The sequence below is a fragment of the Hyla sarda genome, unplaced genomic scaffold (assembly GCF_029499605.1).
Source record: "Hyla sarda isolate aHylSar1 unplaced genomic scaffold, aHylSar1.hap1 scaffold_319, whole genome shotgun sequence".
Classification (NCBI taxonomy): domain Eukaryota; kingdom Metazoa; phylum Chordata; class Amphibia; order Anura; family Hylidae; genus Hyla; species Hyla sarda.
This window is the reverse complement of record NW_026609923.1, coordinates 111674-137979: the sequence shown is the minus strand read 5'-3', so window position 1 is coordinate 137979 and position 26306 is coordinate 111674. Positions and strand designations below refer to the sequence as shown.

At 40.0% G+C, this 26306-nt stretch overlaps 1 protein-coding gene across 1 annotated transcript; it reads right to left on the bottom strand.

Annotated features, from left to right (window-relative positions):
- Positions 1–703: 703 nt before the first annotated feature.
- Positions 704–26306, bottom strand: LOC130329599 (uncharacterized). The gene is made up of 3 exons (XM_056553506.1): positions 26291–26306; positions 6637–26208; positions 704–885 (listed from the first exon to the last, which is right to left on the bottom strand). The coding sequence occupies exons 1-3, from the start codon at positions 26304–26306 to the stop codon at positions 746–748; spliced, it is 19728 nt and encodes a 6575-aa protein (XP_056409481.1). The 3' UTR covers positions 704–745.

Here is a 26306-nt window from a genome sequence, read left to right as displayed (position 1 = left end):
CAGAAACATGTGATCATTATGTCACCTCAGAGAAGACACCAGAACCATGTGATCATTATGTCCTCTCAGAGAAGACACCAGAACCATATGATCTTTATGTCTCCTTAGAGAAGACACTAGAATCATGTGATCCTTATGTCCCCTCAGAGAAGACACCAGAACCATGTGATCCTTATGTCCTCTCAGAGAAGACACCAGAACCATGTGATCATTATGTCCTCTCAAAGACACCAGAACCATGTGATCCTTATGTCCCCTCAGAGAAGACACCAGAACCATGTGATCCTTATGTCCCCTCAGAGAAGACACCAGAACCATGTGATCCTTATGGCCTCTCAGAGAAGACACCAAAATCATGTGATCCTTATGTCTCCTCAGAGAAGACACCAGAACCATGTGATCATTATATCCTCTTGGTAACATGAGGTAAAGCAGTTTTGAATCCCCACTCCCTCTAGGCAGGTCACATGGTCTACATTCCATTGCCTTATAAGGCTTTATAGGTAAACAACATGAAAGTCAGCTGTGAGTCTGTTGCCGGGCAGAGTCTCCTCAGTGATGGGTGGAGACGCACAGTTATGGCACAACCATGGTGCATGATCTCCTGATGCCATGTAATGGTCTACCCTGTGCTCTATGGTTATATGTTGTTGGTCATCAAGCATCTGCGGACAAATTGTGTCATCACATACATGAATGTACTGAACTGGCAATAAGTTTGTACAGTCACATCATATCACTCCCGTTATATAAATCTTATTACCTGTTTTATCTCCCGAGACAGGTTCTCGTATTCTGCTGAACTGGTATTCGTAAGCTCTGCCGTAAATGTTCTGTTCAATGAGGCGATAACATTAATCCTCTTAGCAGGAGCCCTACTTTCATCTGAATATTAGAAAAATAAGAGAAAAACACTTGTAAAATCTATAGAACTGCCGAGTGTGGAAATCTGGACATCACAAAACATTGGCTTTCATGTGGAGAGGGCTTTTCTTTGCCTCTACAGGCTGTCCACCAGACTGTACAACATGGCTGCTGGGACTTCCAAAAATTTGACCAAAGGTTTAGTGAGATCAGTAATAATCCCTTAAGGACGCAGCACATTTTTTGCAAATCTGACCACTGTCACTTTAAGCATTAATAACTCTGATGCTTTTGCTTTTCATTCTGATTCCTAGATAGTTTTTTCGTGACATATTCTACTTCATGTTAGTGGTAAAATTTTGTCGATAATTGCATCATTTCTTGGTGAAAAATTCCCAAATTTGATGAAAAAATTTAAAATTTAGCATTTTTTTTTACTTTGAAGCTCTCTGCTTATAAGGAAAAATGATATTCCAAATAAGTTATATATTGATTCACATATACAATATGTCTACTTTATATTTGCATCATGAAGTTGACATATTTTTACTTTTGGAAGACATCAGAGGGCTTCAAAATTCAGCAGTAATTTTCCAATTTTTTTAAAACATTTTCAAAATTGAAATTTTTCATGGACCAGTCCAGGTTTGAAGGGGATTTGAAGGGCCTTCATATTAGAAATACCCCATAAATGACCCCATTATAAAAACTGCACCCTTCAAAGTATTCAAAATGACATTCAAAAGGTTTGTTAACCCTTTAGGTGTATTACAGGAATAGCAGCAAATTGAAGGAGAAAATTCTAAATCTTTATTTTTTACACTTGCATGTTCTTGTAGACCCAGTTTTTGAATTTTTACAAGGGGTAAAAGAAGAGAAATCTTCCTAAAATTTGTAACCCAATTTCTCTCAAGTAAGGAAATACCTCATATGTGTATGTCAAGTCTTCGGCGGGCGCAGTAGAGGGCTCAGAAGGGAAGAGCGACAATGGGATTTTGTAGAGTGAGTTTTTCTGAAATGGTTTTTGGGGGGGCATGTCACATTTAGCAGGCCCCTATGGTGCCAGAACAGCAAAAAAGAAACACATGGCATACTATTTTGGAAACTAAACTCCTCAAGGAACGTAGCAAGGGGTGCAGTGAGCCTTAACACCCCACAGGTGTTTGACGACTTTTTGTAAAATTTGGACGTGTAAATGTTTTTTTTGTTTTTTTTTTGCTAAAATGCTAGTTTTCCCCCAAATGTTACATTTTTACAAGGGGTAAGAGGAGAAAATGCCCCCCAAAATTTTTAATGGTATGGAAATGCCCCATTGTGTGGACATCAAGTGCTCTGCGGGCAAACTTCAATGCTCAGAAGAGAAGGAGTCACATTTGACTTTTGGAAAGCAAATTTGCTGAAATGGTTTTTGGGGGGCATGTAGCATTTAGGAAGCCCCTATGGTGCCAGAACAGCAAAAAAAAAGAAAAAAAAACACATGGCACACTATTTTGGAAAACTACACCCCTCAAGGAACTTAACAAGGGGTACAGTGAGCCTTAACACCCCACAGGTGTTTGACAAATTTTCGCGTGAAAATGAAAATTTTTATTTTTTTCATTAAAATTCTGGTGTTACCACAAATTTTTCATTTTCACAAGGGGTAATAGGAGAAAAAGCCTCCCAAAATGTGTAACCCCATTTCTTCTGAGTATGGAAATACCCCATATGTGGATGTTAAGTGCTCTGCGGGCGAACTACAGGGCTCAGAAGAGGAGGAGCGCCATTGAGCTTTTGGAGAGAGAATTTGATTGGAATAGAAGTCGGGGCCATGTGGGTTTACAAAGCCCCCCGTGGTGCCAGAACAGTGGACCCCCCCCACATGTGACCCCATTTTGGAAACTACACCCCTCACAGGATTTAATAAGGGGTGCAGTGAGCATTTACATCCCACTGGCATTTGACAGATCTTTGGAACAGTGGGCTGTGCAAATGAAAAATAAAATTTTTCATTTTCACGGACCACTGTTCCAAAAATCTGTCAGACACCTGTGAGGCGTAAATGCTCACTGTACCCCTTTTTAAATTCTGTGAGGGATGTAGTTTCCAATATTGGGTCACATGTGGGGGGGGGGTTCCATTTTTCTGGCACAATGGGGGCTTTGTAAACACACGTGGCCTTCAATTTCGGACACATTCTCTCTTCAAAATCCCAATGGCGCTCCTTCTCTTCTGAGCATTGTAGTTCGCCCACAGAGCACTTTACATTCACATATGGGGTATGTTCTTACTCAGAAGAAATGGGTTAACACTTTTTGGGGGCTTTTTTCCTATTCTCCCTTGTGAAAATGAAAAATTTAGGGTAACAACAGCATTTTAGTGACATTTTTTTTTTCATTTTCACATCCAACTTTAACCCCTTAAGGACGCAGGACGTGAATGTACGTCCTGGTGCGGTGGTACTTAACGCACCAGGACGTACATTTACGTCCTAAGCATAACCGCGGGCATCGGAGCGATGCCCGTGTCATGCGCGGCTGATCCCGGCTGCTGATCGCAGCCAGGGACCCGCCGGCAATGGCCGACGTCCGCGATCTCGCGGGCGTCCGCCATTAACCCCTCAGGTGCCGGGATCAATACAGATCCCGGCATCTGCGGCAGTGCACGATTTGAATGAATGATCGGATCGCCCGCAGCGCTGCTGCGGGGATCCGATCATTCATAACGCCGCACGGAGGTCCCCTCTCCTTCCTCCGTGCGGCTCCCAGCGTCTCCTGCTCTGGTCTGTGATCGAGCAGACCAGAGCAGGAGATGACCGATAATACTGATCTGTTCTATGTCCTATACATAGAACAGATCAGTATTAGCAATCATGGTATTGCTATGAATAGTCCCCTAAGGGGACTATTCAAGTGTAAAAAAAAAAAAAAAAAAATGTAAAAGTAAAAAAAAAGTGAAAAATCCCCTCCCCCAATAAAAAAGTAAAACGTCCGTTTTTTCCAATTTTACCCCCAAAAAGCGTAAAATTTTTTTTTTATAGACATATTTGGTATCGCCGTGTGCGTAAATGTCCGAACTATTAAAATAAAATGTTAATGATCCCATACGGTTAACGGCGTGAACGAAAAAAAAAAAAAGTCCAAAATTCCTACTTTTTTAATACATTTTATTAAAAAAAAATTATAAAAAATGTATTAAAAGTTTTTTATATGCAAATGTGGTATCAAAAAAAAGTACAGATCATGGCGCAAAAAATGAGCCCCCATACCGCCACTTATACGGAAAAATAAAAAAGTTAGAGGTCATCAAAATAAAGGGATTATAAACGTACTAATTTGGTTAAAAAGTTTGTGATTTTTTTTAAGCGCAACAATAATATAAAAGTATATAATAATGGGTATTATTTTAATCGTATTGACCCTCAGAATAAAGAACACACGTCATTTTTACCATAAATTGTACGGCGTGAAAACGAAACCTTCCAAAATTAGCAAAATTGCGTTTTTTTGTTTTAATTTCCCCACAAAAATAGTGTTTTTTGGTTGCGCCATACATTTTATGATATAATGAGTGATGTCATTACAAAGGACAACTGGTCGCGCAAAAAACAAGCCCTCATACTAGTCTGTGGATGAAAATATAAAAGAGTTGTGATTTTTAGAAGGCAAGGAGGAAAAAATGAAAACGTAAAAATTAAATTGTCTGAGTCCTTAAGGCCAAAATGGGCTGAGTCCTTAAGGGGTTAATGAAAATACGTCAAACACCTGTGGGGTTTCAAAATGCGGTCACATGTGAGTATTTATTTTTTTGCGTTTATGTCAGAACCGCTGTAAAGTCAGCCACCCCTGTGCAAATCACCAATTTAGGCCTCAAATGTACATAGTGCGCTCTCACTCCTGAGCCTTGTTGTTTGTCCGCAGAGCATTTTACGCCCACATATGGGGTATTTCCGTACTCAGGAGAAATTGCGTTACAAATTTTGGGGGTCTTTTTTTACATTTACCACTTGTGAAAATTAAAGTATGGGGCAACACCAGCATGTTAGTGTAAAAAAAATCACATTTTTTTTCACATTAACATGCTGGTGTAGACCCCAAGTTTACCTTTTCATAAGGAGAAAAAGCCCCCCAAAATTTGTAACGCAATTTCTCCCAAGTACGGAAATACCCCATATGTGGCCCTAAACTATTTACTTGAAATCCGACAGGACTCCAAAGCGAGAGAGCACCATGCGCATTTGAGGCCGATTTTGGGGATTTTCATCCGCCACCAAAATACCCCAGGCAGTGTTTCCCAAACAGGGTGTCTCCAGCTGTTGCAAAACTCCCAGCATGTCTTGACAGTCAGTGGCTGTCCGGCAATACTGGGAACTGGAGCCTGTGTCTTGGAAACACTGCCGTACAAGACTTTTTATTTTTATTGGGGGGGAGGGGGGGACGACGACGACTGTGCAGGGGAATATGTATATGTAGTGTTGTACTTTTTATTTTGTTTAGGTGTAGTGTAGTGTTTTAAGGGTACACTCACACAGGTAGGGGTTTACAGTGAGTTTCTGGCTGGGAGTTTGAGCTGTAGCAGAAAATTTGCCACTTCTCAAACTTGCAGCAGAGAACTTGCTGTAAACACCTGCCCCCTGTTAATGTACCCTGTACATTCACATGGGGGGGGGGGGGGGGGGTAAACCACCAGCTGTTGCAAAACTACAACTCCCAGCATGGACTGACAGACCATACATGCTGCGAGTTGTAGTTATGCAACAGCTGGAGGCACATTGGTTGCGCAACACTGAGAGTTTGTTACTTAACTCAGTGTTTTGCAACCAGTGTGCCTCTAGCTGTTGCAAAACTAGAACTCCCAGCATGTACAGTCTCTCCGCGCATGCTGGCAGTTGTATTTTTGACACAGCTGGAGGCACACTGGTTGCGAAACACTGAGTTAGGACACAAATTCTGTTTCACAACCAATGTGCCTCCAGCTGCAACACTCAGCATACATTGACTTCGAAGGGCATGCTGAGAGTTGTAGTTTTGCAACAGCTGGAGGCACACTGCTACAACTCCCAGCATGCCCATGGGTAGTCTGTGCATGCTGGGAGGTTTAGTTATGCAACAGCTGGATGCACACTTTTTCATAGAAAAAATGCGCCTCCACTTGTTGCATAACTACAACCCCCAGCATGCACAGACTACCAAAGGGCATGCTGGGAGTTGTAGTTGGAACTCCAGCTGTTGAAAAACTACAACTCCCAGCACGCTCTTTGGGTGTGCATGCTGAGAGTTGTTGCTAAGCAACAGCAGGAGGTGAACAGGCTTCACCTGACCGTCGGCGCTGCTGCCACCACTCCTGCCGCCGGGACCGCCGCCACCGCACCAGAGGTGACCCATCGCTGGATCAGGGAGAGGTAAGAAAACCATGCCGGCCCCGATCTCCGCTTTGATCGCCGCCCGATCACCGCCCAGCAGGACAGTGATTGCTTGTTTCTTCGGAATGATCAATCACGTGATCGTGAGGTGGCACCCGTGCCACCTCACTCATGCTGGGTAAGGGTGAATGGTGCTGTCTTGGACATGGTTTCCCAACCAGTTTGCCTTCAGGAGTTGCAAAATTACATTTGTACTTTTGCAACACCTGGAGGCATGCCGGTTGGGAAACAGTGACCTAGGAAACCACCATAATGCTATAGCATCGGTAATTCCCTTCACTGAACTCTACAGAGAACCATAATTTATAACATCATGAAAAAAATAACACAAAACATAAAACAAAGTCAGGTCCATTGAAACATAGACTCACCGATCATTATATCCACATGATTAATTCCATTTTCACAGTTGTTTCCATATCTGTATTGTGGACACGGCTGTGTAGTGTCGATCGCTGATGGTGTCACGGTTGTATACGTTTTCGTAGTAACTGCTTCGGTGGAGAGAGTGGCACTTGAAGACAATGTTACATGTGGAAAACTTGACATCTGTGACTCATGCACTACTGTTGTAGATTTTATAGATTTACTTGTTAAGAATGACTGAGTTATAGTGGATGCTGCTGTAGTTTGAAATACACTAGAAAGAGTTGGGACTTCTACAGTTGTTGAGGGCTGTGTCATTGTAGTAGGGTGTGATGATTGTAGTATCGATGATGTCTCCTGTTGTTGGATGGAGGTAGAAGGCAATATATTGGTTGATGACAAATCTCTTGGAGTCGTAGGTTCTTTGGTCGTTTCTGATGTTGGTGAATGTACAGTCTCTGTTACACTTGTTGACATGTCTTTTGTTGTTGATAAATGAGATGTATGAATAGTTGTAGAAGCTGTAGGTGATATCTCCTCAGTTCCTTGGAAAGCACCTGAAGTCTCTATTGTGGACAATATTGGTAAAGAAGATGTAGATATCTCCTCTGTTACTGTTGACACTTGTCTAGTAGAGGTGAAATGTGAGGATTCTGGTATGGTTAATGACTCTGTCTTAGACAAAACACTGGAGGTCAAATCTATGAATTGTGTGGTTGTTGGTGATGATTGTTCTACTATTGATGCCATCATAGTTTGATGTGCACTGGTTGAAGACTGAAATGTGTCGGCAGAACTTGATGTTTGTGATAATGTGGATGATCCTTCAGGTTCTGAAGAAAGTGGTATTGAGGACATTTTTGTGCCTTCAGTAGATTGTGATGTTTCAGTCATTGATGTAGATGTTATTGGTTCAGTAGGATTTGAGACTTCTACAGTTGTTGAGGGCTGTGTCATTGTAGTAGGGTGTGATGATTGTAGTATCGATGATGTCTCCTGTTGTTGGATTGAGGTAGAAGGCAATGTATTGGTTGAAGACAAATCTCTTGGAGTTGTAGGTTCTGTGGACTGTTCTGATGTTGGTGATTGTACAGTCTCTGTTACACTTGTTGACATGTCTTTTGTTGTTGATAAATGAGATGAAAGAATAGTTGTAGAAGCTGTAGGTGATATCTCCTCGGTTCCTTGGGAAGCACCTGAAGTTCCTATTGTGGAAGATCTTGGTAAAGAACTTGTAGATTTCTCCTCTGTTGAGATTTGTCTAGTAGAGGTGAAATGTGAGGATTCTGGTATGGTTGATGACTCTTTCTCAGACAAAACACTGGAGGTCAATTCTATGGATTGTGTTGTTGTTGGTGATTGATCTACTGTTGATGCCATCGTACTTTGATGTGCACTGGTTGAAGGGTAAAATATATCGTCAGGACTTGATGTTTGTGATAATATTGTTGATCCTTCAGATTGTGAAGAAGGTGAAGGTGGAAATGAGGGCATTTTTGTGCCTTTAGTAAATTGTGATGTTTTAGTTACTGATGTAGATGTTAATGGTTCAGTAGGAGTTGAGACTTCTACATTTGTTGAGGGCTGTGTCATTGTAGTAGGGTGTGACGACTGTAGTATCGTTGATGGCTCCTGTTGTTGGGTTGAAGTAGAAGGCATTGTACTGGTTGATGACAAATCTCTTTGAGTTGTAGGTTCTGATGTTGGTGATTGCACAGTCTCTGTTACACTTGTTGACATGTCTTTCAATGTTGATAAATAAGATGTATTAATAGTTGAAGTAGCTGTAGGTGTTGTCTCCTCGGTTCCTTGGGAAGAGCCTGAAGTTCCCAGTGTAGATGATCTTGGTAAAGAAGATGTAGATATCTCCTCTGTTACTCTTGACAACAGTCTAGTAGAGGTGAAATGTAAGGATTCTAGTATGGTTGATGATTCTGTCTCAGACAAAACACTGGAGATCAAGTCTATGGATTGTGTTGTTGGTGATGATTGTTCTACTGTTGATGCCATCGTAGTTTGATGTGCACTGGTTGAAGACTGAAATGTGTAGGCAGAACTTGATGTTTGTGATAATGTGGATGATCCTACAGATTCTGAAAAAGGGGAAGGTGGTATTGAAGACATTTTTGTGCCTTCAGTAGATTGTGATGTTTTAGTTACTGATGTAGATGTTAATGGTTCAGTAGGAGTTGAGACTTCTACAGTTGTTGAGGGCTGTGTCATTGTAGTAGGGTGTGATGACTGTAGTATTGATGGTGTCTCCTGTTGTTGGGTTGAAGTAGAAGGCAATGCATTGTTTGATGACAAATCTCTTGGCGTTGTAGGTTCTGATGTTGGTGATTGTACAGTCTCTGTTACACTTGTTGACATGTCTTCCTTTGTTGATAAATAAGATGTATTAATAGTTGTAGTAGCTGTAGGTGATATCTCCTCAGTTCCTTGGGAAGCGTTTGAAGTTCCTACTGTGGAAGATCTTGGTAAAGAAGATGTAGATATCTCATCTGTTACTGTTGACACTTGTCTGGTAGAGGTGAAATGTGAGGATTCTGGTATGGTTGTTGACTCTTTCTCAGATAAAACACTGGAAGTCAAGTCTATGGATTGTGTTGTTGGTGATGATTGTTCTACTGTTGATGCCATTGTAGTTTGATGTACACTGATTGAAGGGTGAGATGTATCGACAGGACTTGATGTTTGTGAAAATGTAGATGATCCTATAGATTCTGAAGAAGGTGAAGGTGGTATTGAGGACATTTTTGTGCTTTCAGTAGATTGTGATGTTTTAGTTATTGATGTAGATCTTAATGGTTCAGTAGGAGTTGTGACTTCTACAGTTGTTGAGGGCTGTGTCATTGTAGTAGGGTGTGATGACTGTGGTATTGATGATGTCTCCTGTTGTTGGGTTGAAGTAGAAGGCAATGTATTGGTTAATGACAAAGCTCTTAGTGTTGTAGATTCTGGTGACTGATTTGATGTTGGAGATTTTACAGTCTCTGTTACACTTGTTGACATGTCTTTTGTTGTTGATAAATGAGATGTATGAATAGTTGTAGAAGCTGTAGGTGATATCTCCTCAGTTCCTTGGGAAGCACCTGAAGTTCCTATTGTGGAAGATCTTGGTAAAGAAGTTGTAGATGTCTCCTCTGTTGACATTTGTCTAGTAGAGGTGAAATGTGAGGATTCTAGTATGGTTGATAATTCTGTCTCAGACAAAACACTGGAGATCAAGTCTATGGATTGTATTGTTGGTGATGATTGTTCTACTGTTGATGCCATCATAGTTTGATGTGCACTGGTTGAAGAGTGAGATGTATCGACGGGACTTGATGTTTGTGATAATGTGGATGATCCTTCAGATTCTGAAGAAAGTGAAGGTGGTATTGATGACATTTTTGTGCCTTCAGTAGATTGTGTTGTTTCAGTTACTGAAGTAGATTTTATTGGTTTAGTAGGAGTAGAGACTTCTACAGTTGTTGAGGGCTGTGTCATTGTAGTAGGGTGTGATGACTGTAGTATTGATGATGTCTCCTGTTGTTGGATGGAGGTAGAAGGCAATGCATTGGTTGATGACAAATCTCTTGGAGTTGTAGGTTCTGTGGCCATTTCTGATGTTGGTGAATGTACAGTCTCTGTTACACTTGTTGACATGTCTTTTGTTGTTGATAAATGAGATGTATGAATAGTTGTAGAAGCTGTAGGTGATATCTCCTCGGTTCCTTGGGAAGCACCTGAAGTTCCTACTGTGGAAGATCTTGGTAAAGAAGATGTAGATATCTCCTCTGTTACTGTTGACACTTGTCTAGTAGAGGTGAAATGTGAGGATTCTGGTATGGTTAATGACTCTGTCTTAGACAAAACACTGGAGGTCAAATCTATGAATTGTGTGGTTGTTGGTGATGATTGTTCTACTATTGATGCCATCATAGTTTGATGTGCACTGGTTGAAGACTGAAATGTGTCGGCAGAACTTGATGTTTGTGATAATGTGGATGATCCTTCAGGTTCTGAAGAAAGTGAAGGTGGTATTGAGGACATTTTTATGCCTTCAGTAGATTGTGATGTTTCAGTCATTGATGTAGATGTTATTGGTTCAGTAGGATTTGAGACTTCTACAGTTGTTGAGGGCTGTGTCATTGTAGTAGGGTGTGATGATTGTAGTATCGATGATGTCTCCTGTTGTTGGGTTGAGGTAGAAGGCAATGTATTGGTTGAAGACAAATCTCTTGGAGTTGTAGGTTCTGTGGACTGTTCTGATGTTGGTGATTGTACAGTCTCTGTTACACTTGTTGACATGTCTTTTGTTGTTGATAAATGAGATGAAAGAATAGTTGTAGAAGCTGTAGGTGATATCTCCTCGGTTCCTTGGGAAGCACCTGAAGTTCCTATTGTGGAAGATCTTGGTAAAGAAGTTGTAGATGTCTCCTCTGTTGAGACTTGTCTAGTAGAGGTGAAATGTGAGGATTCTGGTATGGTTGATAATTCTGTCTCAGACAAAACACTGGAGATCAAGTCTAGGGATTGTGTTGTTGTTGGTGATGATTGTTCTACTGTTGATGCCATCGTACTTAGATGTGCTCTAGTTGAAGGGTTAAATATATCGATAGGACTTGATGTTTGTGATAATATGGATGATCCTTCAGATTGTGAAGAAGGTGAAGGTGGTATTGAGGACATTTTTGTGCTTTCAGTAGATTGTGGTGTTTTAGTTATTGATGTAGATCTTAATGGTTCAGTAGGAGTTGAGACTTCTACAGTTGTTGAGGGCTGTGTCATTGTAGTAGGGTGTGATGACTGTAGTATTGATGATGTCTCCTGTTTTTGGGTTGAAATAGAAGGCAATGTATTGGTTAATGACAAATCTCTTAGTGTTGTAGGTTCTGTGGACTGATTTGATGTTGGAGATTGTACAGTCTCTGTTACACTTGTTGACATGTCTTTTGTTGTTGATAAATGAGATGTATGAATAGTTGAAGAAGCTGTAGGTGATATCTCCTCAGTTCCTTGGGAAGCACCTGAAGTTCCTACTGTGGAAGATCTTGGTAAAGAAGATGTAGATATCTCCTCTGTTACTATTGACACTTGTCTGGTAGAGGTGAAATGTGAGGATTCTGGTATGTTTGATGACTCTTTCTCAGATAAAACACTGGAAGTCAAGTCTATGGATTGTGTTGTTGGTGATGATTGTTGTACTGTTGATGCCATCATACTTAGATGTGCTCTGGTTGAAGGGTTAAATATATCGACAGGACTTGATGTTTGTGATAATATGGATGATCCTTCAGATTGTGATGAAGGTGAAGGTGGTATTGAGGACATTTTTGTGCCTTCAGTAGATTGTGATGTTTCAGTTACTGAGGAAGATGTTATCGGTTCAGTAGGAGTTGTGACTTCTACAGTTGTTGAGGGCTGTGTCATTGTAGTAGGGTGGGATGACTGTAGTATTGATGATGTCTCCTGTTGTTGGGTTGAAGTAGAAGGCAATGTATTGGTTGATGACAAATCTCTTGGAGTTGTAGGTTTTGTGGCCGTTTTTGATGTTGGTGATTGTACAGTCTCTGTTACACTTGTTGACATGTATTTTGTGGTTGATAAATGAGATGTGTGAATAGTTGTAGAAGCTGTAGGAGATATCTCCTCGGTTCCTTGGGAACTGCCTGAAGTCTCTATTGTGGACAATATTGGTAAAGAAGATGTAGATATCTCCTCTGTTACTATTGACACTTGTCTAGTAGAGGTGACATGTGAGGATTCTGGTATGGTTGATGACTCTGACTTAGACAAAACACTGGAGGTCAAGTCTATGGATTGTGTTGTTGTTGGTGATGATTGTTCTACTGTTGATGCCATCGTAGTTTTATGTGCACTGGTTGAAGACTGAAATGTGTCGGCAGAACTTGATGTTTGTGATAATGTGGATGATCCTTCAGATTCTGAAGAAAGTGAAGGTGGTATTGAGGACATTTTTATGCCTTCAGTAGATTGTGATGTTTCAGTCATTGATGTAGATGTTATTGGTTCAGTAGGATTTGAGACTTCTACAGATGTTGAGGGCTGTGTCATTGTAGTAGGGTGTGATGATTGTAGTATCGATGATGTCTCCTGTTGTTGGATTGAGGTAGAAGGCAATGTATTGGTTGATGACAAATCTCTTGGAGTTGTAGGTTCTGTGGACTGTTCTGATGTTGGTGATTGTACAGTCTCTGTTACACTTGTTGACAAGTCTTTTGTTGTTGATAAATGAGATGTATGAATAGTTGTAGTAGCTGTAGGTGATATCTCCTCGGTTCCTTGGGAAGCGCCTGAAGTTCCTATTGTGGAAGATCTTGGTAAAGAACTTGCAGATTTCTCCTCTGTTGAGACTTGTGTAGTAGAGGTGAAATGTGAGGATTCTGGTATGGTTGATGACTCTTTCTCAGACAAAACACTGGAGGTCAATTCTATGGATTGTGTTGTTGGTGATTGTTCTACTGTTGATGCCATCATACTTTGATGTGCACTGGTTGAAGGGTAAAATATATCGTCAGGACTTGATGTTTGTGATAATATTGTTGATCCTTCAGATTGTGAAGAAGGTGATGGTGGTATTGAGGAAATTTTTGTGCCTTCAGTAGATTGTGATGTTTCAGTTACTGAGGTAGATGTTAATGGTTCAGTAGGAGTTGTGACTTCTACAGTTGTTGAGGGCTGTGTCATTGTAGTAGGGTGTGATGATTGTAGTATTGATGATGTCTCCTGTTGTTGGGTTGAAGTAGAAGGCAATGTATTGGTTGATGACAAATCTCTTGGAGTTGTAGGTTCTGATGTTGTTGATTGTACAGTCTCTGTTACACTTGTTGACATGTCTTTCAATGTTGATAAATAAGATGTATTACTAGTTGTAGTAGCTGTCTGTGTTATCTCCTCGGTTCCTTGGAAAGCGCCTGAAGTTCCTAGTGTAGATGATCTTGGGAAAAAAGATGTAGATATCTCCTCTGTTACTGTTGACACTTGTCTAGTAATGGTTAAATATGAGGATTCTGGCATGGTTGATGACTCTGTCTCAGATAAAACACTGGAGGTCAAGTCTATGGATTGTGTTGTTGGTGATGATTGTTCTACTTTTGATGCCATGATACTTTGATGTGCACTGGTTGAAGGGTGAGATGTATTAACAGGACTTGATGTTTTTGATGATATGGATGATCCTAAAGATTGTGAAGAAGGTGAAGGTTGTATTGAGGACATTTTTGTGCCTTCAGTAGATTGGGATGTTTCGGTTACTGATGTAGATGTTAGTGGTTCAATATTAGTTGAGACTTCTACAGTTGTTGAGCGCTGTGTCATTGTAGTAGGGTGTGAAGACTGTAGTATTGAGGATGTCTCCTGTTGTTGGGTTGAAGTAGAAGGCAATGTATTCGTTGACGACAAATCTCTTAGAGTTGTAGGTTTTGTGGTCGTTTTTGATCTTGATGATTGTACAGTCTCTGTTGCACTTGTTGGCATGTCTTTTGTTATTGATAAATGAGATGTATGATTAGTTGTAGAAGCTGTAGATGATATCTCCTCAGTTCCTTGGGAAGTGCTAGAAGTTCCTATTGTGGATGATCTTGGTAAAGAAGATGTAGATATCTCCTCTGTTACTGTTGACACTTGTCTGGTAGAGGTGAAATGAGAGGATTCTGGTATGGTTGATGACTCTTTCTCAGATAAAACACTGGAAGTCAAGTCTTTGGATTGTGTTGTTGGTGATGATTGTTCTACTGTTGATGCCATTGTAGTTTGATATACACTGGTTGAAGGGTGAGATGTATCGGCAGGACTTGATGTTTGTGAAAATGTAGATGATCCTACAGATTCTGAAGAAGGTGAAGGTGGTATTGAGGACATTTTTGTACTTTCAGTAGATTGTGATGTTTTAGTTATTGATGTAGAGCTTAATGGTTCAGTAGGAGTTGAGACTTCTACAGTTGTTGAGGGCTGTGTCATTGTAGTAGGGTGTGATGACTGTAGTATTGATGATGTCTCCTGTTGTTGGGTTGAAGTAGAAGGCAATGTATTGGTTAATGACAAAGCTCTTAGTGTTGTAGATTCTGGTGACTGATTTGATGTTGGAGATTGTACAGTCTCTGTTACACTTGTTGACATGTCTTTTGTTGTTGATAAATGAGATGTATGAATAGTTGTAGAAGCTGTAGGTGATATCTCCTCGGTTCCTTGGGAACTGCCTGAAGTCTCTATTGTGGACAATATTGGTAAAGAAGATGTAGATATCTCCTCTGTTACTATTGACACTTGTCTAGTAGAGGTGAAATGTGAGAATTCTGGTATGGTTGATGACTCTGACTTAGATAAAACACTGGAGGTCAAGTCTATAGATTGTGTGGTTGTTGGTGATGATTGTTCTACTGTTGATGCCATCGTAGTTTTATGTGCACTGGTTGAGGACTGAAATGTGTCAGCAGAACTTGATGTTTGTGATAATGTGGATGATCCTTCAGATTCTGAAGAAAGTGAAGGTGGTATTGAGGACATTTTTATGCCTTCAGTAGATTGTGATGTTTCAGTTATTGATGTAGATGTTATTGGTTCAGTAGGAGTTGAGACTTCTACAGTTGTTGAGCGCTGTGTCATTGTAGTAGGGTGTGATGATTGTAGTATCGATGATGTCTCCTGTTGTTGGATTGAGGTAGAAGGCAATGTATTGGTTGATGACAAATCTCTTGGAGTTGTAGGTTCTGTGGACTGTTCTGATGTTGGTGATTGTACAGTCTCTGTTACACTTGTTGACATGTCTTTTGTTGTTGATAAATGTGATGTATGAATAGTTGTAGTAGCTGTAGGTGATATCTCCTCGGTTCTTTGGGAAGCGCCTGAAGTTCCTAGTGTGGAAGATCTTGGTAAAGAACTTGTAGATTTCTCCTCTGTTGAGACCTGTGTAGTAGAGGTGAAATGTGAGGATTCTGGCATGGTTGATGACTCTTTCTCAGACAAAACACTGGAGGTCAATTCTATGGATTGTGTTGTTGTTGGTGATTGATCTACTGTTGATGCCATCGTACTTTGATGTGCACTGGTTGAAGGGTAAAATATATTGTCAGGACTTGATGTTTGTGATAATGTTGTTGATCCTTCAGATTGTGAAGAAAGTGAAGGTGGTATTGATGACATTTTTGTGCCTTTAGTAGATTGTGATGTTTTAGTTATTGATGTAGATCTTAATGGTTCAGTAGGAGTTGTGACTTCTACAGTTGTTGAGGGCTGTGTCATTGTAGTAGGGTGTGATAACTGTGGTATTGATGATGTCTCCTGTTGTTGGGTTGAAGTAGAAGGCAATGTATTGGTTAATGACAAATCTCTTAGTGTTGTAGGTTCTGTGGCCGTTTCTGATGTTGGTGATTGTACAGTCTCTGTTACACTTGTTGACATGTCTTTTGTTGTTGATAAATGAGATGTATGAATAGTTGTAGAAGCTGTAGGTGATATCTCCTCGGTTCCTTGGGAAGCACCTGAAGTTCCTATTGTGGAAGATCTTGGTAAAGAAGTTGTAGATGTCTCCTCTGTTGACATTTGTCTAGTAGAGGTGAAATGTGAGGATTCTAGTATGGTTGATAATTCTGTCTCAGACAAAACACTGGAGATCAAGTCTATGGATTGTATTGTTGGTGATGATTGTTCTACTGTTGATGCCATCATAGTTTGATGTGCACTGGTTGAAGAGTGAGATGTATCGACGGGACTTGATGTTTGTGATAATGTGGATGATCCTACAGATTCTGAAGAAAGTGAAGGTCGTATTGATGACATTTTTGTGCCTTCAGTAGATTGTGTTGTTTCAGTTACTGAAGTAGATTTTATTGGTTCAGTAGGAGTAGAGACTTCTACAGTTGTTGAGGGCTGTGTCATTGTAGTAGGGTGTGATGACTGTAGTATTGATGATGTCTCCTGTTGTTGGGTTGAGGTAGAAGGCAATGCATTGGTTGATGACAAATCTCTTGGAGTTGTAGGTTCTGTGGCCATTTCTGATGTTGGTGATTGTACAGTCTCTGTTACACTTGTTGACATGTCTTTTGTTGTTGATAAATGAGATGTATGAATAGTTGTAGAAGCTGTAGGTGATATCTCCTCGGTTCCTTGGGAAGCACCTGAAGTTCCTATTGTGGAAGATCTTGGTAAAGAAGTTGTAGATGTCTCCTCTGTTGACACTTGTCTAGTAGAGGTGAAATATGAGGATTCTAGTATGGTTGATAATTCTGTCTCAGACAAAACACTGGAGATCAAGTCTAGGGATTGTGTTGTTGTTGGTGATGATTGTTCTACTGTTGATGCCATCGTACTTAGATGTGCTCTGGTTGAAGGGTTAAATATATCGATAGGACTTGATGTTTGTGATAATATGGATGATCCTTCAGATTGTGAAGAAGGTGAAGGTGGTATTGAGGACATTTTTGTGCTTTCAGTAGATTGTGGTGTTTTAGTTATTGATGTAGATCTTAATGGTTCAGTAGGAGTTGAGACTTCTACAGTTGTTGAGGGCTGTGTCATTGTAGTAGGGTGTGATGACTGTAGTATTGATGATGTCTCCTGTTTTTGGGTTGAAATAGAAGGCAATGTATTGGTTAATGACAAATCTCTTAGTGTTGTAGGTTCTGTGGACTGATTTGATGTTGGAGATTGTACAGTCTCTGTTACACTTGTTGACATGTCTTTTGTTGTTGATAAATGAGATGTATGAATAGTTGAAGAAGCTGTAGGTGATATCTCCTCAGTTCCTTGGGAAGCACCTGAAGTTCCTACTGTGGAAGATCTTGGTAAAGAAGATGTAGATATCTCCTTTGTTACTGTTGACACTTGTCTGGTAGAGGTGAAATGTGAGGATTCTGGTATGTTTGATGACTCTTTCTCAGATAAAACACTGGAAGTCAAGTCTATGAATTGTGTTGTTGGTGATGATTGTTGTACTGTTGATGCCATCATACTTAGATGTGCTCTGGTTGAAGGGTTAAATATATCGACAGGACTTGATGTTTGTGATAATATGGATGATCCTTCAGATTGTGATGAAGGTGAAGGTGGTATTGAGGACATTTTTGTGCCTTCAGTAGATTGTGATGTTTCAGTTACTGAGGAAGATGTTATCGGTTCAGTAGGAGTTGTGACTTCTACAGTTGTTGAGGGCTGTGTCATTGTAGTAGGGTGGGATGACTGTAGTATTGATGATGTCTCCTGTTGTTGGGTTGAAGTAGAAGGCAATGTATTGGTTGATGACAAATCTCTTGGAGTTGTAGGTTTTGTGGCCGTTTTTGATGTTGGTGATTGTACAGTCTCTGTTACACTTGTTGACATGTATTTTGTGGTTGATAAATGAGATGTGTGAATAGTTGTAGAAGCTGTAGGAGATATCTCCTCGGTTCCTTGGGAACTGCCTGAAGTCTCTATTGTGGACAATATTGGTAAAGAAGATGTAGATATCTCCTCTGTTACTATTGACACTTGTCTAGTAGAGGTGACATGTGAGGATTCTGGTATGGTTGATGACTCTGACTTAGACAAAACACTGGAGGTCAAGTCTATGGATTGTGTGGTTGTTGGTGATGATTGTTCTACTGTTGATGCCATCGTAGTTTTATGTGCACTGGTTGAAGACTGAAATGTGTCGGCAGAACTTGATGTTTGTGATAATGTGGATGATCCTTCAGATTCTGAAGAAAGTGAAGGTGGTATTGAGGACATTTTTATGCCTTCAGTAGATTGTGATGTTTCAGTCATTGATGTAGATGTTATTGGTTCAGTAGGATTTGAGACTTCTACAGATGTTGAGGGCTGTGTCATTGTAGTAGGGTGTGATGATTGTAGTATCGATGATGTCTCCTGTTGTTGGATTGAGGTAGAAGGCAATGTATTGGTTGATGACAAATCTCTTGGAGTTGTAGGTTCTGTGGACTGTTCTGATGTTGGTGATTGTACAGTCTCTGTTACACTTGTTGACAAGTCTTTTGTTGTTGATAAATGAGATGTATGAATAGTTGTAGTAGCTGTAGGTGATATCTCCTCGGTTCCTTGGGAAGCGCCTGAAGTTCCTATTGTGGAAGATCTTGGTAAAGAACTTGCAGATTTCTCCTCTGTTGAGACTTGTGTAGTAGAGGTGAAATGTGAGGATTCTGGTATGGTTGATGACTCTTTCTCAGACAAAACACTGGAGGTCAATTCTATGGATTGTGTTGTTGGTGATTGTTCTACTGTTGATGCCATCATACTTTGATGTGCACTGGTTGAAGGGTAAAATATATCGTCAGGACTTGATGTTTGTGATAATATTGTTGATCCTTCAGATTGTGAAGAAGGTGATGGTGGTATTGAGGAAATTTTTGTGCCTTCAGTAGATTGTGATGTTTCAGTTACTGAGGTAGATGTTAATGGTTCAGTAGGAGTTGTGACTTCTACAGTTGTTGAGGGCTGTGTCATTGTAGTAGGGTGTGATGATTGTAGTATTGATGATGTCTCCTGTTGTTGGGTTGAAGTAGAAGGCAATGTATTGGTTGATGACAAATCTCTTGGAGTTGTAGGTTCTGATGTTGTTGATTGTACAGTCTCTGTTACACTTGTTGACATGTCTTTCAATGTTGATAAATAAGATGTATTACTAGTTGTAGTAGCTGTCTGTGTTATCTCCTCGGTTCCTTGGAAAGCGCCTGAAGTTCCTAGTGTAGATGATCTTGGGAAAGAAGATGTAGATATCTCCTCTGTTACTGTTGACACTTGTCTAGTAATGGTTAAATATGAGGATTCTGGCATGGTTGATGACTCTGTCTCAGATAAAACACTGGAGGTCAAGTCTATGGATTGTGTTGTTGGTGATGATTTTTCTACTTTTGATGCCATGATACTTTGATGTGCACTGGTTGAAGGGTGAGATGTATTAACAGGACTTGATGTTTTTGATGATATGGATGATCCTAAAGATTGTGAAGAAGGTGAAGGTTGTATTGAGGACATTTTTGTGCCTTCAGTAGATTGGGATGTTTCGGTTACTGATGTAGATGTTAGTGGTTCAATATTAGTTGAGACTTCTACAGTTGTTGAGCGCTGTGTCATTGTAGTAGGGTGTGAAGACTGTAGTATTGAGGATGTCTCCTGTTGTTGGGTTGAAGTAGAAGGCAATGTATTCGTTGACGACAAATCTCTTGGAGTTGTAGGTTTTGTGGTCGTTTCTGATCTTGATGATTGTACAGTCTCTGTTGCACTTGTTGGCATGTCTTTTGTTATTGATAAATGAGATGTATGATTAGTTGTAGAAGCTGTAGATGATATCTCCTCAGTTCCTTGGGAAGTGCTAGAAGTTCCTATTGTGGATGATCTTGGTAAAGAAGATGTAGATATCTCCTCTGTTACTGTTGACACTTGTCTGGTAGAGGTGAAATGGGAGGATTCTGGTTTGGTTGATGACTCTTTCTCAGATAAAACACTGGAAGTCAAGTCTTTGGATTGTGTTGTTGGTGATGATTGTTCTACTGTTGATGCCATTGTAGTTTGATATACACTGGTTGAAGGGTGAGATGTATCGGCAGGACTTGATGTTTGTGAAAATGTAGATGATCCTACAGATTCTGAAGAAGGTGAAGGTGGTATTGAGGACATTTTTGTGCTTTCAGTAGATTGTGATGTTTTAGTTATTGATGTAGAGCTTAATGGTTCAGTAGGAGTTGAGACTTCTACAGTTGTTGAGGGCTGTGTCATTGTAGTTGGGTGTGATGACTGTAGTATTGATGATGTCTCCTGTTGTTGGGTTGAAGTAGAAGGCAATGTATTGGTTAATGACAAAGCTCTTAGTGTTGTAGATTCTGGTGACTGATTTGATGTTGGAGATTGTACAGTCTCTGTTACACTTGTTGACATGTCTTTTGTTGTTGATAAATGAGATGTATGAATAGTTGTAGAAGCTGTAGGTGATATCTCCTCGGTTCCTTGGGAAGCACCTGAAGTTCCTATTGTGGAAGATCTTGGTAAAGAAGTTGTAGATATCTCCTCTGTTGACACTTGTCTAGTAGAGGTGGAATGTGAGGATTCTAGTATGGTTGATAATTCTGTCTCAGACAAAACACTGGAGATCAAGTCTATGGATTGTGTTGTTGTTGGTGATGATTGTTCCAGTGTTAATGCCATCGTACTTAGATGTGCTCTGGTTGAAGGGTTAAATATATCGACAGGACTTGATGTTTGTGATAATATTGTTGATCCTTCAGATTGTGAAGAAGGTGATGGTGGTATTGAGGACATTTTTGTGCCTTTAGTAGATTGGGATGTTTCAGTTACTGAGATAGATGTTAATGGTTCAGTAGGAGTTGTGACTTCTACAGTTGTTGAGGGCTGTGTCATTGTAGTAGGGTGTGATGATTGTAGTATTGATGGTGTCTCCTGTTGTTGGGTTGAAGTAGAAGGCAATGTATTGGTTGATGACAAATCTCTTGGAGTTGTAGGTTCTGATGTTGTTGATTGTACAGTCTCTGTTACACTTGTTGACATGTCTTTCAATGTTGATAAATAAGATGTATTAATAGTTGTAGTAGCTGTCGGTGTTATCTCCTCGGTTCCTTGGGAAGCGCCTGAAGTTCCTAGTGTAGATGATCTTGGTAAAAAAGATGTAGATATCTCCTCTGTTACTGTTGACACTTTTCTAGTAATGGATAAATATGAGGATTCTGGCATGGTTGAGGACTCTGTCTCAGATAAAACACTGGAGGTCAAGTCTATGGATTGTGTTGTTGGTGATGATTGTTCTACTGTTGATGCCATGATACTTTGATGTGCACTGGTTGAAGGGTGAGATGTATTAACAGGACTAGATGTTTTTGATGATGTAGATGATCCTAAAAATTGTGAAGAAGGTGATGGTGGTATTGAGGACATTTTTGTGCCTTCAGTAGATTGTGATGTTTCATTTACTGAGGTAGATGTTATCGATTCAGTAGGAGTTGTGACTTCTACAGTTGTTGAGGACTGTGTCATTGTAGTACGGTGGGATGACTGTAGTATTAATGATGTCTCCTGTTGTTGGGTTGAAGTAGAAGGCAATGTATTGGTTGATGACAAATCTCTTGGAGTTGTAGGTTCTTTGGCCGTTTCTGATGTTGGTGATTGTACAGTCTCTGTTACACTTGTTGACATGTATTTTGTGGTTGATAAATGAGATGTATGAATAGTTGTAGAAGCTGTAGGTGATATCTCCTCGGTTCCTTGGGAACTGCCTGAAGTCTCTATTGTGGACAATATTGGTAAAGAAGATGTAGATATCTCCTCTGTTACTATTGACACTTGTCTAGTAGAGGTGAAATGTGAGAATTCTGGTATGGTTGATGACTCTGACTTAGACAAAACACTGGAGGTCAAGTCTATAGATTGTGTGGTTGTTGGTGATGATTGTTCTACTATTGATGCCATCGTAGTTTTATGTGCACTGGTTGAGGACTGAAATGTGTCAGCAGAACTTGATGTTTGTGATAATGTGGATGATCCTTCAGATTCTGAAGAAAGTGAAGGTGGTATTGAGGACATTTTTATGCCTTCAGTAGATTGTGATGTTTCAGTTATTGATGTAGATGTTATTGGTTCAGTAGGAGTTGAGACTTCTACAGTTGTTGAGCGCTGTGTCATTGTAGTAGGGTGTGATGATTGTAGTATCGATGATGTCTCCTGTTGTTGGATTGAGGTAGAAGGCAATGTATTGGTTGATGACAAATCTCTTGGAGTTGTAGGTTCTGTGGACTGTTCTGATGTTGGTGATTGTACAGTCTCTGTTACACTTGTTGACATGTCTTTTGTTGTTGATAAATGTGATGTATGAATAGTTGTAGTAGCTGTAGGTGATATCTCCTCGGTTCTTTGGGAAGCGCCTGAAGTTCCTAGTGTGGAAGATCTTGGTAAAGAACTTGTAGATTTCTCCTCTGTTGAGACCTGTGTAGTAGAGGTGAAATGTGAGGATTCTGGAATGTTTGATGACTCTTTCTCAGACAAAACACTGGAGGTCAATTCTATGGATTGTGTTGTTGTTGGTGATTGATCTACTGTTGATGCCATCATACTTTGATGTGCACTGGTTGAAGGGTAAAATATATTGTCAGGACTTGATGTTTGTGATAATGTTGTTGATCCTTCAGATTGTGAAGAAAGTGAAGGTGGTATTGATGACATTTTTGTGCCTTTAGTAGATTGTGATGTTTCAGTTACTGAGGTAGATATTAATGGTTCAGTAGGAGTTGTGACTTCTACAGTTGTTGAGGGCTGTGTCATTGTAGTAGGGTGTGATGACTGTAGTATTGATGATGTCTCCTGTTGTTGGGTTGAGGTAGATGTTATCGGTTCAGTAGGAGTTGTGACTTCTACAGTTGTTGAGGGCTGTGTCATTGTAGTAGGGTGTGATGATTGTAGTATTGATGGTGTCTCCTGTTGTTGGGTTGAAGTAGAAGGCAATGTATTGGTTGATGACAAATCTCTTGGAGTTGTAGGTTCTGATGTTGGTGATTGTACAGTCTCTGTTACACTTGTTGACATGTCTTTCAATATTGATAAATAAGATGTATTAATAGTTGTAGTAGCTGTCGGTGTTATCTCCTCGGTTCCTTGGGAAGCGCCTGAAGTTCCTAGTGTAGATGATCTTGGTAAAGAAGATGTAGCTATATCCTCTGTTACTGTTGACACTTGTCTAGTAATGGTTAAATATGAGGATTCTGGCATGGTTGATGATCCTGTCTCTGATAAAACACTGGAGGTCAAGTCTATGGATTGTTTTGTTGGTGATGATTGTTCTACTTTTGATGCCATGATACTTTGATGTGCACTTGTTGAAGGGTGAGATGTATTAACAGGACTAGATGTTTTTGATGATGTGGATAATTCTAAAGATTGTGAAGAAGGTGAAGGTTGTATTGATGACATTTTTGTGCCTTCAGTAGATTGTGATGTTTCGGTTACTGATGTGGATGTTAGTGGTTCAGTAGGAGTTGAGACTTCTACAGTTGTTGAGCGCTGTGTCATTGTAGTAGGGTGTGAAGACTTTAGTATTGAGGATGTCTCCTGTTGTTGGGTTGAAGTAGAAGGCAATATATTCGTTGACAACAAATCTCTTGGAGTTGTAGGTTCTGTGGTCGTTTCTGATCTTGGTGATTGTACAGTCTCTGTTACACTTGTTGACATGTCTTTTGTTGTTGATAAATTAGATTTATGAATAGTTGTAGAAGCTGTAGGTGATATCTTCTCCGTTTCTTGAGAAGCGCCTGAAGTTCCTACTGTGGATGATCTTTGTAAAGAAGATGTAGATATCTTCTCTGTTACTGTTGACACTTGTCTCGTAGAGGTAAAATGTGAGAATTCTGGTATGGTTGATGACTCTTTCTCAGATAAATCACTGGAGGTCAAGTCTATGGTTTGTGTAGTTTTTGGTGATGATTGTTCCAGTGTTGATGCCATCGTACTTTGATGTGCACTGGTTGAAGGGTAAAATATATCGACAGGACTTGATGTTTGTGATAATATTGTTGATCCTTCAGATTGTGAAGAAAGTGAAGGTGGTATTGAGGACATTTTTGTGCCTTCAATAGATTGTGATGTTTCATTTACTGTTGTAGAAGTTATCGGTTCAGTAGGAGTTGTGACTTCTACAGTTGTTGAGGGCTGTGTCATTGTAGTAGGATTTGATGACTGTAGTATTAATGATGTCTCCTGTTGTTGGGTTGAAGTAGAAGGCAATGTATTGGTTGATGACAAATCTCTTGGAGTTGTAGGTTCTGGGGTCGTTTCTGATCTTGGTGATTGTACAGTCTCTGTTACACTTGTTGACATGTCTTTTGTTGTTGATAAATTAGATTTATGAATAGTTGTAGAAGCTGTAGGTGATATCTTCTCAGTTTCTTGGGAAGCGCCTGAAGTTCCTACTGTGGATGATCTTTGTAAAGAAGATGTAGATATCTCCTCTGTTACTGTTGACACTTGTCTCGTAGACGTGAAATGTGAGAATTCTGGTATGGTTGATGACTCTTTCTCAGATAAAACACTGGAGGTTAAGTCTATGGATTGTGTTGTTTTTGGTGATGATTGTTCCAGTGTTGATTCCATCGTACTTTGATGTGCACTGGTTGAAGGGTAAAATATATCGACAGGACTTGATGTTTGTGATAATATTGTAGATCCTTCAGATTGTGAAGAAAGTGAAGGTGGTATTGAGGACATTTTTGTGCCTTCAGTAGATTGTGATGTTTCATTTACTGAGGTAGATGTTATCGGTTCAGTAGGAGTTGAGACTTCCACAGTTGTTGAGGGCTGTGTCATTGTAGTAGGGTGTGATGACTGTAGTATTGAGGATGTCTCCTGTTGTTGGGTTGAAGTAGAAGGCAATGTATTGGTTGATGACAAATCTCTTGGAGTTGTAGGTTCTGTGGACTGTTCTGATGTTGGTGATTGTACAGTCTCTGTTACACTTGTTGACATGTCTTTTGTTGTTGATAAATGAGATGTATGAATAGTTGTAGAAGCTGTAGTTGATATGTCCTCGGTTCCTTGGGAAGCACCTGAAGTTCCTATTGTGGAAGATCTTGGTAAAGAACTTGTAGATGTCTCCTCTGTTACTGTTGACACTTGTCTAGTAGTGATGAAATGTGAGGATTCTGGTATGGTTGATGACTCTGTCTTAGACAAAACAGTGGATGTCAAGTCTATGGATTGTGTTGTTGGTGATGATTGTTCTACTGTTGATGCCATCTTAGTTTGATGTGCACTGGTTGAAGAGTGAGATGTATCGACGGGACTTGATGTTTGTGATAATGTGGATGATCCTACAGATTCTGAAGAAGGTGAAGGTGGTATTGATAACATTTTTGTGCCTTCAGTAGATTGTGATGTTTCAGTTACTGATGTAGATGTTATTGGTTCAGTAGGAATTGAGACTTCTATAGTTGTTGAGGGCTGTGTCATTGTAGTAGGGTGTGATGACTGTAGTATCGATGATGTCTCCTGTTGTTGGGTTGAAGTAGAAGGCAATGCATTGGTTGATGACAAAGCTCTTAGTGTTGTAGATTCTGGTGACTGATTTGATGTTGGAGATTGTACAGTCTCTGTTACACTTGTTGACATGTCTTTTGTTGTTGATAAATGAGATGTATGAATAGTTGTAGAAGCTGTAGGTGATATCTCCTCAGTTCCTTGGAAAGCACCTGAAGTTCCTATTGTTGATGAGTCTGGAAAATAAGTAGAAGATGTTTCCTTTGTTACTCTGGTTACTCCTCTAGTAGAGGTAGTATGTGTCGATTCTGCCACATTGGTAACATTTGAGGTGATTTTCATGGACTTTGTTGCTTGTGATATCTTTGAAACTGGCAATTGTTCTGTCGTTTTCCTCAATGAGGAGTAAGATTTATCAAGAAGACTTGTTGTTGTAATGGATGCAGTTTCATTTTGTGAAGTTGTGAATAGTGCGGAGGTAGATACTTCATCCGAAGGTGTATAGTTTGTGTTAGTGGCTGATTGAACACTGGTTGAGTTTTCTGTAGTGGTGCCTATAGTATCTTCTAAGCTATTGGTCATGGATAAGATGGTCCCAGTCAAGGCTTGTGCTGTAGATATAAAACGTAATATTAAGTTATTATAATATTGTTATCATTTGTTATCTATTTAAAGTGTCTGTCCCACATTTACATAATTCATTATTCAT